Source organism: Thalassophryne amazonica, chromosome 10, assembly GCF_902500255.1.
Source record: "Thalassophryne amazonica chromosome 10, fThaAma1.1, whole genome shotgun sequence".
NCBI lineage: Eukaryota > Metazoa > Chordata > Actinopteri > Batrachoidiformes > Batrachoididae > Thalassophryne > Thalassophryne amazonica.
Window position 1 is genome coordinate 99,094,889 of NC_047112.1, and position 14,190 is coordinate 99,109,078.

A 14,190-nucleotide genomic window follows, 5' to 3' on the forward strand; every position below is an offset into this window, starting at 1 on the left:
ATCTTCCCACCAGACCATCACTTTGTGGGTGGAAGGGAGTTGTGTGGGGTTTCTGCATACCCATCCACTCAGACATGGCTGCGAACATTCTGGACTCAAAAGTTTGGCCCTGATCACTGTGTACGGTCCCTGCTGTTCCAAATCTGCTGAACATGTCCTCGACCAGGGTGTCTGCTACCGTCTCCGGCTCCTGATCTGGGATGGTGTGTGCTTTGTGCCACTTAGTAACACAGTCCACAGCAGCCATCACATATGTCTTACCTTTCTCTGTGGGTTAATGGGCCCATGATGTCTACAGCTACCCTCACCATTGGCACTCCTGCAGGCTACTGTTGAAGTTGAGCACGACTGCTCCAATGGCCCTTTTTAGAGACACCAAAGCGACCCGACCCTGTGCCTCCATGGCAGACCCCCAGTATAGCATTCCTCAGCAATTTGGGTGCTACCACCTGCCACCTCTCTTCTCCCATTGCAAGCTCCATCCAAGCCCGCTGCACCACCTCATTCTTCAGGCATAGCATATCAAATTTGGCTCACAGTCCTTTGGCGGCAGCAGAGAGCCCTGTGATGCCATCCAGGGGTGGCCTTTGTCCATGCTCCAGCCACTGGAGCACTGGTTACAGGTCCGGGGGAACCCAGCTTCAGCTGCAAGGGTCATTGCAGTCTTTTTAATGGGGGTAGCAAGCGCCCACTGCCTCTCCTCCACCTCTGACTTCTTGATCTTAACATTGCTGGTCGGCATACCAGATAGCCGTTATAGCCATTAACTTCAATTGCAGCTATTGGTAAACCACTTCTGACACCAGTGTAACATCTGGAGTATTCGTAGAAGTACCAGATGATTTCTCTCTTCACAGGATGGCTTTATTTTCTTTTTAACTCAGCTTACCACATATACGCAAACCAGGCTATTGTTCTGGCCGTAGCCCACACCAACTTCTTCCAAAAGCTGCTGGTCTCACAACTCACTCAACTGCCTCAAACGTCAGCGACGCAGGTTTTTAGCAGTCTATCAGTGTGAAAACTTCACTTGGTCTGAAAGCAACAGTAAACATGAACAAACTTGGTAACATCAACATGAACATCCACACACATAGCTATAGGTCATTACAGTATAAATAAAGTATGAAGTACAAAACAAATGGAAGTCTATGTTATCCACTTTAATGACTGAGTGCTGGTTGTTGTTCTGGTTCTGCCCTACAGGGATTCTGGCAGAACAGTTTGTGTCAGATGGACCGAAGCTCCAGCTGTATAACTTTGCAGAGAAACACTGGGACCATCTGATGAACTGGCAGCATGCCACCATGTACCTGTTCTTTGCCCTGGCTGGTATGGTGTCTCTGGTTATCCACACCACAGAGGCTGCACCACTGGCACTGGATAGGCTAATGCTGGCTATGGCTTTCTTTAATGAAGGTGAGAGGAAATGCTCAAAATGCCACTGGCTAGGTGATGCAAGTATAAATTTTGTTTACCTCATATGGTAAAGACAAACTGTTCCACCATTGAAGCCAGTGTCTGCCCCTCTGCCCCTCAGGATTTCTTTTCCTCTACCACCTCCATGGTAGGCGCATGCTGGATGTCCACGTGCATCAACTCCTGCTCTTTGCCATCTTTGGAGAGGCTCTTGTTGCCTTTTTAGAGATCTTCCACAGAGGCAACATCATTCTCGAGCTTCTACGCAGCACACTCACCTTTCTGCAGGGCAGCTGGTTTTGGCAGGTAAGATTTATTATAGATGTGCAAGAAGCGATTAAAAGCTGCATTTATAATACAGAAATTTTACTGTACTCAGACCAGAACCACAAAATCAAGGCTGGATGCAAGATATAAAATTTACCGCATGCCCGGGACAAATGGGCACCGTGTTCAAAAATCGATTTAGAATGTCTCTTTTTTTTGTTTGTTTTGTTTTTATTTTTTCTGCTCACAGCGATTCCCCATGTATGTGCCTTGTGTGCACTCCACTGGAGGGAGGAGGAGGAGAAGTGAGGGGCCTCAGCCTGCTGTGTGTTTGTGTCACAGTGTTGTAACGACGCAGTGCAGAGTTTGACAAACAGTCTGCTCTGAGTGTCCTTGCTCTGGTTAAACTAAAAACACAGCTTCAGACCCATGATGCATTACAACAAATGCTAATGCTTCCCCCCAAAATGCTCCTAGAATCTCTTCCTGAGGATGGTGTCATGGAGAATTTAGGAAAAAGTTCCTACTCACCAGACATGAGTCTAAAGCCTGGGTCCCACCGAATAAGCCATGAATAATGAGCCACGCGATTATTCAAAAAATGACCCACGTTTTCATCTATCACGTATCCGCTACTAAGGTGCCTCTATGTGCCTCTCTGTACCCCGCATGTGCCATGTAGCAGCATCTAGTGAGCCACGACCGACGTGTCATTAGAGCCTCGAATGGCTTGCATCAGCCACACTAAGCCACGTAGTGCCGTGATAGTGCCATGATAATGCAATGTTGGAGCACGTTTAGGCATGGATTTGGTCCAAACCTCCAGCCCTCCCACACCTGGTCCCTTTAAAGTGTGGATTTTCAATTCACAGATTCACAGCAACATTTAAAGATGTCACATTTTTTAAATGCAGTCCAAAAATAGACATTCCAGTACAGTCCTGTGGCTGTGCGCCAGGTTGCTGTCTACCTGTATTGCACCAGACCAGCTAGAACCAAACCAAGGGTTCCTGGACAGCCACCTCTGTGCTCCTCGCTGGCTCCGCGGCTCACTGGCTTTATTTCTTCTGTGGCTTTAAACACACACACACCATGATCCCACTTTTAACTTTGTGTTCATCCATTTATTTCTGCAAAATTGCTCTTTTGCGCGCGCACTGCTGTTGTCCATTCCTGGACAGCCGCCTCTGTGCTCCTTCTCACTGGCTTCCTTTCCATCCATGGCTTGCTGGCTTTATTTTTTCCCTGGCTTTAAACATTCATTTTCACACCGTGATCACACTTTTAACTTTGTGTTCCTCCGTTTATTTCTGCAAAATTGCTCTTTTGCGTGTGGTGCCGTTCTGCATACACAATGAGGTGGCCACTTTAATTATATACACCTGTGGATCACTTTAAAAAAAAATTCTTTATTTCTTCCGCAGCTTACAAGTCACCGTGATACAACTTTTAACTTTGTGTTATGTCTTCAAAATCGGTCTTTTGTGCGCTCTCCTTCTGTGTTACTGCACAGCTCGGCGTTGCTTTTAGCAGCTTCACTGGAGTTATTTCTTCCGCGGCTTTAAACACACATCCACTTTCACGCAGTCATCCAAATTTTAACTTTGTGTTTGTCCAATATTGACTGACAAATCACTCTTTTGTGAGCTGGCATTCTGCCTAAATGCTCATTTGGAACGTGATGAGTCACTGCCTCAGCGCACAGTGCGCACACACAGCGAAGCTCATGTGATCCATTAAAAAGCTATTAAATCAACCATAGACATACTTTTACAGCTAGGAACTGTTTTATCAAGCTATAAAAACATTAAAAATAGTTACCTTAAGGTGTTCCAAAATACATTCCACATGGAGCAGGAAAGAGAGGAAAAAAGCATCCAGATGACCCAGTCCTCTGTGATTCCAGAAGCGATTAGAGGTGTTTTCAGCATCCAAGGTTTGGCAGGGAATGATTAATCTGCTACAAAATAATTATTTTATATACAGCGTCCAGCGCACAGAGCAGGTGGAATTGTGTACGCAAGAGGGCAGCCGCTCCAAAAATAGCCTCTCAGGTCCTGCGTAGCTGCCATGCGCATGGATAATGGGCTTTTAGTAGCCTTGTAAGCACCACGCCTCTAAAACCTCATACACAAACTGCCCTACACTGTTGTTGCTAAATTTTGAACATCTTGAAATTAGCGCCACGCTCAAAGATGAACCTCGTTAACTGAAGATAATGCCTCTAAGAGCCTCTCAGAGCCACCATTCTGCCACAATAGTTGAAGAAACCCTCTCGTAGCAAAGAAAACATGCTGTGTGGCTCATTATTCATCCTTCATTATTCGGTGGGACCTAGGCTTAAAGGTGCACTGACACTAGCTGCACGCACGTCGTCGTGATGTTCCCAGCTGGACGCCGTGTTTTGTTCCACCACCTGCCATGTGCTCTGTGCTGGATGCTGCGTATATAAAATAATTATTTTGTAGTGGATTTATCATTTTCTTTGCAATTTGTCTGTTGAAAATGGCTCTAACCACTTCCTGAATCACAGAGGACCGCTCCAGCAGCGCCGTTTGCGTGCTCGCTGAATAAGCTGGAGAAAGCATTTGGAGCCATCTAAAAAGGTAATTATTTGTCGTGTTTACATTGTCGTGGCTTGGTAAAATAGTTGCATGTTCTTTCCTTCTTGTCTGCAGGTGTTAAAGTATGTTTATGATAGATTTAACATCTTGTTATAATCATTCAGACCAGTTGCACCAGTGAGCAGCTCACGCCACGTTGCATGACATTTATGCGTGAAGGATTTCTTGAACATTTCAAAATTCGCTTTGCGCAATTGCGCACGCCGGCACCCCTCTCTCTCTCTCAGTCTGCACCCGTTAAAGACGAGTTTACTCTTGTGCACGATACAGTGTCAGTGCACCTTAAGTGTTTTAGCTGCTCAATTATAAAAAAAAAAAAAATCCTCAAAGGTGTCCAAAAAAACAAAAAAAAAAAAATGAGAGAATCAAAGTCTCACAGCAACAGTCTATTTTTGCTGGCAAGAAAGGAAGCAAAATCCAGAGTCTTCAGGAACACCAGGACAGCTTCAAAGAGACAATGACTGACAATGCATTTTTATACATTTCAGGGGTCAGCAACTCTACCCAAAAGGGGGTGGCCTTTCTAAACTTAGCACTTCTTACACCAGTAAAAACAGTTATTAATGACATCATTATACAAATGCAAATTAGTTAATTTCTTGGAAATCCCCCTGCCAGTGAGTTCACTCTTCGTCAGGGTGGAGCTATTAAAAAACCTTTGTCATGAAAATTTACCAGGCTAGTGAGTTCATTTTTGTGTCTGCAGGTCCTGAGCCATGAAAATTTGCTACTCTTGCAAACTCACATTTTAATCCAGCATTCATTTTTTTTAACAGATTAAATGTTTCACTAAAATTATACCTTTAACTCCAAATTCTGGTCTTATAGTTTCCTTTGAAAGAAAAACACACATTTTGCACAACATATTTTCTTTAAACATCTGTTCACTGACACAAGTTTTTTTTTCATCTTTCTTTAAAAAAGACACTACAATGGCATGATGTAATATATGCTTATCAAACCATATTACCTCTCAATCAGGTTACACTTTCCACGTAAATACACAAATTCTTGATTGTTGATTGAGATGAAAAACCAGGGGCGAATCTAGATGGAAAGAAGGTGTTGTGGCAGGGACATTCCCTCTACAACATCCCTTGATTAAAGGTCCCCTTTTGAAGAGAAAAGGAATCCTTTGAATTATCCTCCAGGTCCACGTCGCCTTCCATTCCATTTGTGGGGAATTTTTTTCAGTGTTAACAGCAAACATCCACACGTTTCTTTCACAAAGCACTCGTTCTTCGTGGTTGTGTCTGACGTTACCTGTGGTGTCTTTCTCGAATAGCGGCGGAAAAACCTGGACAGGATCTCTGCGATACACCGGAGCTGGAATTTTTCTTGTTATTCCTGGCAGTTTTAAATATATAATGGCACCGAGCCGTTTTGTTTTTGTTCTTGTTGCAATTTTTGGACTATTTTTGTACAGCAGCACTGGATTATATAATGGATCCAGAAACTCTTTTTCACGTTTTCAACTTTTTAATACAGCAGAATGGGGAACCTCCGGGTGTGAGCAGGGTTTCCCAGGTGTCATACAGCGCCCCCTACTGTTGTTTTCAGTCACAGTTGAGCTGGTCCAGCTATCCAGTGTTATGATTTTTCAGGAGAACTTCATTATTTCGGACAGGGTTTTTCATAATTATTTATCTAATGTACATAACTCTGCACACAGGGCTTATAGAAGCTCATTTAAGCAGAGATTGATTGTTTTATTGTTGTTCATGTCTGGTAATGTACAGCCTAATCCTGGCCCTGGCTTTGATACACCTGTAGATTTTAAAGCAAGATCTGGTCTTGGCTTTCTCCATCTTAATGTAAGAAGCTTGGTTAACAAAATGGACTTAATTCGAATCTGGGCACATTCTACAGATGTGGATATTATGATTGTATCTGAAACTTGGCTTAATAAATCTGTTACAGATAAGGACATTCATATCGATGGTTACAAGGTTTTTAGGGCAGATCGACCCAGGCGGGGTGGAGGTGTTGCAATTTTTATCAAAAATAGGTTCCATGTGAATGTATTGGTTTCAAAGTCTGTAGTAAAGCAGTATGAATTTTTAGCACTGGACATTGAGGTATCTAAAAACTTGCACTTAACTGTTGTTGGCTGTTACAGGATGCCATCAGCTCACAGTACTGCTCTCATTTCCTTAATACAGCTTTTGTCAGAGCTGAAATTCAATGAAATTGTTGTTGCTGAGGATTTTAATCTGAACTGGTTGCAACCAGTATCCGATGAGTTTAATGCCCACTGTGATGCACTGAATCTTTCTCAAATTGTTGGCAGTCCCACAAGACCAAACTCCAAAAATCCAGAAAAATCTACCTTAATTGACTTAGTTTTGACTAACGTTCCACATAAATATACTTCTGCTTCAGTATTTGCAAATGACTTGAGTGATCAGTGTCATTGCAATTGCAAGAGATATAAAAATACCTAAAACAAAGCCTCGCATTATAAAGCGCGATATGAAACATTTTTCAGAGCAGAGTTTCTACCACAATTTGTACAGTTTTGATTGGGATAGGATTTATTTGATTGCTGATGTTGAAAATGCCTGGAAGTATTTTTATGATGGTTTTAACAGTATTGTTAATAAGCTTGCACCTTTTAAAAAGTTTAGAGTGAAAGGATGAAACAATCCTTGGTTCACACCTAATTTATCCAGTCTGTTACACGATCGTAATCTGGCTTGGGCTGAAGCCAGGAAAACAAACACTGAGAAGGACTGGCTCAAGTTCAGACAATTACGGAATTCATGTACAGTTGCCATTAGAAATGCTAAAGCAGATCACTTCCTCACTCAAATGGCACAAAACCTTCAAAACCCAATGAAGTTTTGGAAGACAATTAAATCTATTAATCAAACTAATAAATGTGCTGAGCTCCCATCTTGTATTGAATCAGACACTCAAAAAATTTACGATAAAGCAGAGATGTTGGACTGTTTTAACAAACACTTTGTAGCGTCGGGTTCCTTGTTCGATTCACTTTATAGTACTCACAGAAACTTAGTAGACTTAAGTGTTGATTCTCATGTTGCTATAACTCAACCTTTTAGTTTCGCCACTTTCACAGTCAGTGAGGTGCATAAAGCCCTCAAACTCTTAAACATCTCAACATCTCCAGGACCTGACAACCTTGAGCCCTATTTCCTAAAAATAGCAGCTGACTTGATAGCCTCACCTTTGACTCACCTCTTCAACCTCATTCTGGCCACAAATGAAATTCCATCAATTTGGAAATCGGCTTTTGTTCTCCCTCTGTTAAAAGGTGGTGATCCAACACTTTTGAATAATTACAGACCAATATCTAAATTATCCGCCTTGGTCAAACTACTGGAGTCACTCATCAGTATTCAAGTTAAAGAATTTCTCTCTGACAATAATATCTTATCTGATTTTCAGTCTGGTTTCAGGAAGCAACATAGCACAACCACTGCTGCCTTAAAAGTAGTCAATGACATCATTACCACCCTGGACAGTTAACATCATTGTGCAGCCCTGTTCATAGATCTCACAAAAGCTTTTGATACAGTTGATCATACATTACTGGAACATAGGCTCACTGCATGCGGATTTTCAAATCAGACAGTAAAATGGTTTCACAACTACCTTTCAGGCCGGACTCAATGTGTGAAGATAGATGGATTCACATCACAAACACTCACCATCACCAAGGGAGTACCACAAGGATCAGTATTAGGACCTCTGCTATTCATTCTCTACATTAATAACATAAATCAGAATATCCTAAATGCACATTCACATTTTTACGCTGATGACACAATCATCTACAGCTCTGCACACTCACCCGCTCAAGCCATCACTTATTTACAATCAGCTTTCGACATTATTCAAAATAATCTTCTTAATCTAAAACTTATCTTAAACTCAGACAAAACAAAAGTCATGTTGTTTTCAAACACCAGATCCAACCTTCAAATCCTGCCACAAATCACCACCTTGCAGGGAATTCAAATAGAATTTGTTAAACAATACAAATATCTTGGAATTTGGATTGACAATACACTTTCATTTGCACATCATATTAATCTGCTTGTAAATCGACTCAGAATCAGGTTGGGTTTCTTATTTTGAATTCGGACTTGTCTGTCCTTTGAGGCCCGGAGGAGGATGGTGCCACCACTTTTATGCCAATATTGGACTATGGCGATGCCTCAAAGCTCTTACACATCACTGTATTCTTTATGCTCGTGTTGGTTGGTCCTCCTTGGCGTTTCGCAGGCTTAGGCATCTATATTTACTCATCTATAAATGTTTACTTGGTCAGCTTCCTGGTTACTTAAGGATGTATATTTCTTGGAAATGTATTGGTTCCTATCAACTTCGTTCTGCCGACCGTTTTTTATTGTCAGTCCCAAAGATCCGATCAGAACTGGGAAAGAAGGGCTTTCATTTTGCTGCACCCTCTGCATGGAACCTTTTATAAAATGACTTAAAACTGAGGGAGCTGGTCTCCTTAGAATCTTTTAAAGGACTTTTAAATGACAGTGATGCTGGCACATTGACATGTAGTTGTTTTAACTGATTTTTTTTTTTTTTTTTTGTAAAAATGTGTTGTTTTTGAACTTTTATACTGAAACTTTTCCATTGGCTGGTAATTTGTTTATTCTGTATGTGTGGTGGAATGCTGAAATTGACACGTAACCTTGCTGCCTGTCTTGGCCAGGACGCTCTTGTAAAAGAGATTTTTAATCTCAATGAGACTTTTCCTGGTTAAATAAAGGTAAGAAGAAGACATTTTTCCTACTACTACTATGACTTATAATAATGATAATAATAATAATAATGATAATATGAATAATAAAGGGGAGATGTGAAGCAATATCTTTTTTAATGTAAGCTCTAAGCTCAGGCATCACTGGGTCTGTTTGAAGTTCTAGCCTTAAAACCAGGTCAGTTAGGATGAGGGAAGCCAAAAATATGCAAATGATTACAGCTCTTGTGATTAGTAATCTTATCAAGCAAATATGTAGGTTGTGATATCGATTTTGGTAAAAGGTGATTTTTTTTTTTTTTTAGGAGTACATTAGTAGACACTAGTACAGTTCCATCTTATATTTGGAATGTATAATAGAAGATACACCTTACTGAATTTTCATGTGCAAAACACTAATACAACACACATTTTAGCCAAACATCTAAATTGAGGGGGATCAGGTGAGAAAAATAGTAATCAAAACATCCTGTAGAATGCATCCCTGGACATTAAGACCCCAGCCCCTAGAACCCCTGCTTACAGAGGTCCACTTTCACCAGAAAGGAGTCTCCCCCATTTCAGATCCTGGCTACATGCTTGAGATTTTAATTTGTACTAGCTGAGTTACCCGTTCTACACACAGGTAATAGAGATGAAGTTTAGCCATGTCATTGTATATTTCATGTCACTTTAGTTAAGGTGTAATAAGTTGCATTGTGTGTATGTTGTCATCATTAATTTTCATAGAGCAATTTGTGACATTCATGAGACTCATTTGACTCTTATCACGGCAATGCTCTGGCATGTCATACACAGCAGGTACATTTTAATTGAAAAAAAAAATCTGCGTTTTAACTGGCACATGGTGCACACTGGCCCGTTCAGATTGTAATTAAAGTGCACCCTAGCCAGCCGCTACTATGTAGTAAGTAAAGTGTAATGCTTGCTACCTGACCTTAGTACCACGTGAACTGCGAAAATAAGGGCTGCAGTGCGCGGGTCGTGATCTAATACATAAAGCTGGCCGTGTGTGTATGTGTGTTCACTATGAGACAGCCACAGTAATTAAACAATGCACACCAAACTTGCTATGGTGACTGGGGGCACCAAGGGGGGGTCACTGGGGCCCTCAGGTTGAAAGCGTATGTGCACAAACGCACACAAATGGTCAGCCTTATGTATTAGATTGAAGTAAAAGCTCTAGAAAAGCTGTCCCCTTAAAATGTGTTTATCCTGAAGTATTTTAATAATTTGTAGACTAAAGTCTTTCTACATGTTTCACACTAGAAGCACTCGGAGAGTGCAAACCTCTGCTAAGGCCATGGGGTCACTGACGCCATAACATCTACACGCCGTGGAATCACTGAACCTAAAAAACAATGATGATTGCTAGTAAAAAAAGTTTCATCTGCTGTGACTGGATAGCATGTATCCTTAGGTCTTGGCATCACAGTTTATTGCAACTTGCACCTTTCCCAGAAGCTACTGTCATCTGAGCACTGATATTGATATTGCATGTGCTTATAGACAAAAACAAATAAGAGACAAAATTCAATTTATTATTCAACTAAACTGCAAATATATTAATTTTTTAACATTTATGAAACACGTCTCTAAATAAATAACAGTAAATTCTGAAAAGAACTATTTTTTAAGTGTTGCATGTGCTACACAAGACCATAGGGTCACTGACCCTAAAGCGATTCCCTCCTTGGCACAGTGATCTATTCAACAATTCAGTGTTACAACCAAAACTATGATACATACACTTTTCTTTCCTTTATATTTGACATCCTTGACCATGGAAACATACCACTAGAACTTGGAATCACTTTTATGTCTTTATTAGTTCAAAGTTATTGTATAAAAAGGATTTTTCGGTAATGGCGGTTTTCTTCTGGATCTAGCTTCATAACATTTGAAGCTACATCAAATCTGATGACACCTTACTGAATCAGTACAGATTCAGGTACAATATGGTGTTAGTTGTGCATCTCTAGCTTCATTTGTCACCTCACACTGACACATTTTCTATTTTCCCTATATTTTTGCATATTCTGGATCACCAGATCCGGAATCCGGATCCGATCATCACCAAACTTTGTTGTTTGATAGAACATTTGACTATGTTACACCCTAATTTTTTTTCAAGCCTTTCTGCCTTGTTTTTGTGGAGTTAGAAACTAGAATGTCAAAATTCCCCCTATCCCGCAATGGTGAAGAATCCTTTAAAAAATTCCTGCATCCGGATCGTGATCCGACTCACCACTAAAATTTAATCACTTGTTCCTCTTGTCATTTACAACCACTCCACAAAATTTCATCAAAATCCATTCAAAACGTTTTGAGTTATCCTGCTGACAGACAGACAAACAAACTCGACCGAAAACATAACCTCCTTGGCGGAGGTAATGATGCTGCATTAGAAAAGAGCAGCAATGGTTAGTGAGTGAAATAGAATTGTGTTTTCTTAGCTGTCTCCACATTGATTTACCTTAAATCCTAGGACATGATTGCAAAAGGGTTTCTATGAAAAGGGAGATGGTGAACAGCTTATGATTTGGCCATGAAAAAATTTTCTGTAAGATTTTTTTATTTTGCTTTAATCCCTATGGTTGTCATCCAGGACCCAGTTCCTTCCTGATGGTGGATGCTGCGATGCGTGACACCGCTGCCTGTCCCCGGGCCTAAATGTGATCTGACAAGAGCACGTTCACAATGATTACAATATGGAGAAAAGAAACAGTACAGGAAGTACAACAGACACTGAGTTGTGAGGTGTCTGACAGCCAGCATGGTCAAAAGTGTGTGCCACGTAGTCAGTTCAGTTCAGTTTATTGATGTAACGCTAAATCACAGTCTAAATGTTGTGTGGGCCGCTGAAGAGGAGGTACTGCTGGCCCACCACCACCAGAGGGCGCCCTGCTTGGAGTGCGGGCTCCAAGCACGAGAGGGCGCTAGACCCAGAAGAAGTGACAGCTGTCACTCATCCTCTGCACCAGCTGTCACTCGTTCATCATCACCACCATAAAAGCCGGACTGCAACTCCACCTCCCCGCCGAGAAATCGACTACCATTACCAAGGTAATTTCTCTGTGAACTTAAGACTGTGTATCTGTCTAAACTCTTCTTTGCAGCCGTTTTCCTGTCGGTGAGACTCGTCTGTGGAGGTGGCGTTTGAGGTGTTCAGCGACGGCTTCGCAACACCTCCCACCCAGATAAGTGCTCAAACAGGAGCTGCACGGAGTGTGTGCTTGGAGGTGGAGGCGCTTCCTCCCTCGTTAACTGTGGATTTACTGAGTGTGCGGACTCACACTCACTCATCATATTTCTGCTTTCTGCCAGCAGTACCAGGGTCGACAGCCGAAGACAGAGGCCACCTGGGGACTCGGGACTTGGCGGCTCCGGTGTTCTTCAGACTGTTGGTGGTGGAAGTCGTGTGGGACGCGGCTTCTCTCTCGTCGGGGGTCTTCTATCTTCGAGCCTGCCCACACGTCACCTGGTGTTAAATTGACTGTGCAGATTACAGTAAGTTTCGTTGTGTATTATCGCAACATTAAATTGTTACCTTTTTGGCTGATTCATTGTCCGTTCATTTGCGCCCCCTGTTGTGGGTCCGTGCTACGACACCTTCCCAACAGGATTTCTCGGCCATCGTCATGGATTCCGAGGGGCATCAACCCGAGCTTGAACGGCCAATGGAAGAGCAAGGAGCGCAGGTGTCAGCAGGAGGCGTGTTGAGTGAGCTGCAGCAGATCTTAACCGCCTTCACGGCTCGGTTAGATTTAGTGACCGAGCAGAATGTCCTCCTTAATCGGAGGGTGGAGGCTCTCACCGCCAGGGTGGAAGCGCGCGATCAGGGCGCTGCTGCAGCCACTCCTCTGGCTGGTCCTGGGCCTGTATCAGACGTTCCACTGGTCGTTCAATGAACCCCCCCACCGTCCCCTGAAGCATACATAAGCCCTCTGGAACCGTACGGGGGCTGTGTCGAGACGTGCGCGGACTTCCTCATGCAGTGTTCGCTCGTCTTTTCACAGCGCCCTGTCATGTACGCATCAGACGCTAGCCGGGTGGCTTATGTTATTAATTTGCTTCGAGGAGAGGCACGCGCATGGGCTACGGCGCTTTGGGAGCAGAATTCACGGCTCCTAACGTCTTATACTGGGTTTGTACGGGAGTTCAAACAAGTGTTTGATCATCCCAACAGAGGCGAGACCGCTTCGAACGTGCTGCTGTCGATGAGACAGGGGCGCCGTAGCGCAGCCGAGTATGCAGTCGACTTTCGCATCGCGGCAGCGAGGTCCGGCTGGAATAACGTTGCGCTCCGCGCCGCCTTTGTAAACGGACTGTCCCCGGTCCTTAAGGAGCACCTACTGGCTAAGGAGGAACCGCGGGATTTTGACGGGCTTGTCGATTTAGTTATACGCTTAGACAACCGTTTAAACGAGCATCGTCGGGAGCAGGCCGGGGGCGTGACCGGGCACGAGCCGTCCCTCCCCTTTCCGGTTCCGACAAGGTGACGTCGTCCCCACGCTTCACTGCCAGAGAGCTCCATGTGGCTACAGCTCCCCCTGCTGAGGAGGCTATGGACACGAGCAGGGCCAAATTAAGATCAAATATCAGACAAAGGAGGCTGGCCCGCGGGGAGTGTTTTGTCTGCGGCTCTTGCGAGCACATGCAGAAGGACTGCCCCAAACGGTCAAACTACAACGCCCGTCCTTAGAAACTGGGCTAAGGGTGGGCCATAACACGCACGTGGGAAAATCCCGCAAATCTGCACGAATCCCAGTAACAATCCTTTGTGGGGATTTAACCCTTCACGCCCCAGCACTGGTAGACACGGGGTCTGAAGGGAATCTGCTGGACAGCAGATGGGTAAAGGAAGTAGGGCTCCCTCTGGTGGCTCTGCCGACACCATTGTGGGTGCGAGCACTAGATGGCACCCTGCTTCCATTAATCACACATCAGACACAACCAGTGACTTTGGTTGTGTCTGGGAATCACAGGGAGGAGATAGTGTTCCATGTAACACCTTCTACCTCCCGAGTGATTTTGGGCTTTCCATGGATGGTGAAGCACAATCCCCGGATAGATTGGCCGTCCGGGGTTGTCACGCAGTGGAGCGAAACCTGCCACCGGGAGTGTTTAGGATCC

The 14,190-nt window shown here is 43.4% G+C and overlaps 1 protein-coding gene across 1 annotated transcript in view; it reads left to right on the plus strand.

Annotated features, from left to right (window-relative positions):
- Positions 1–14,190, plus strand: part of tmem45a (transmembrane protein 45a) — a 61,998-nt gene that overhangs the window by 42,486 nt on the left and 5,322 nt on the right. The window contains exons 3-4 of the mRNA XM_034180597.1: positions 1,207–1,419; positions 1,541–1,725. Of these exons, the coding sequence (XP_034036488.1) occupies positions 1,207–1,419; positions 1,541–1,725 (398 nt within the window). The remainder of the gene's footprint in view (positions 1–1,206; positions 1,420–1,540; positions 1,726–14,190) is intronic.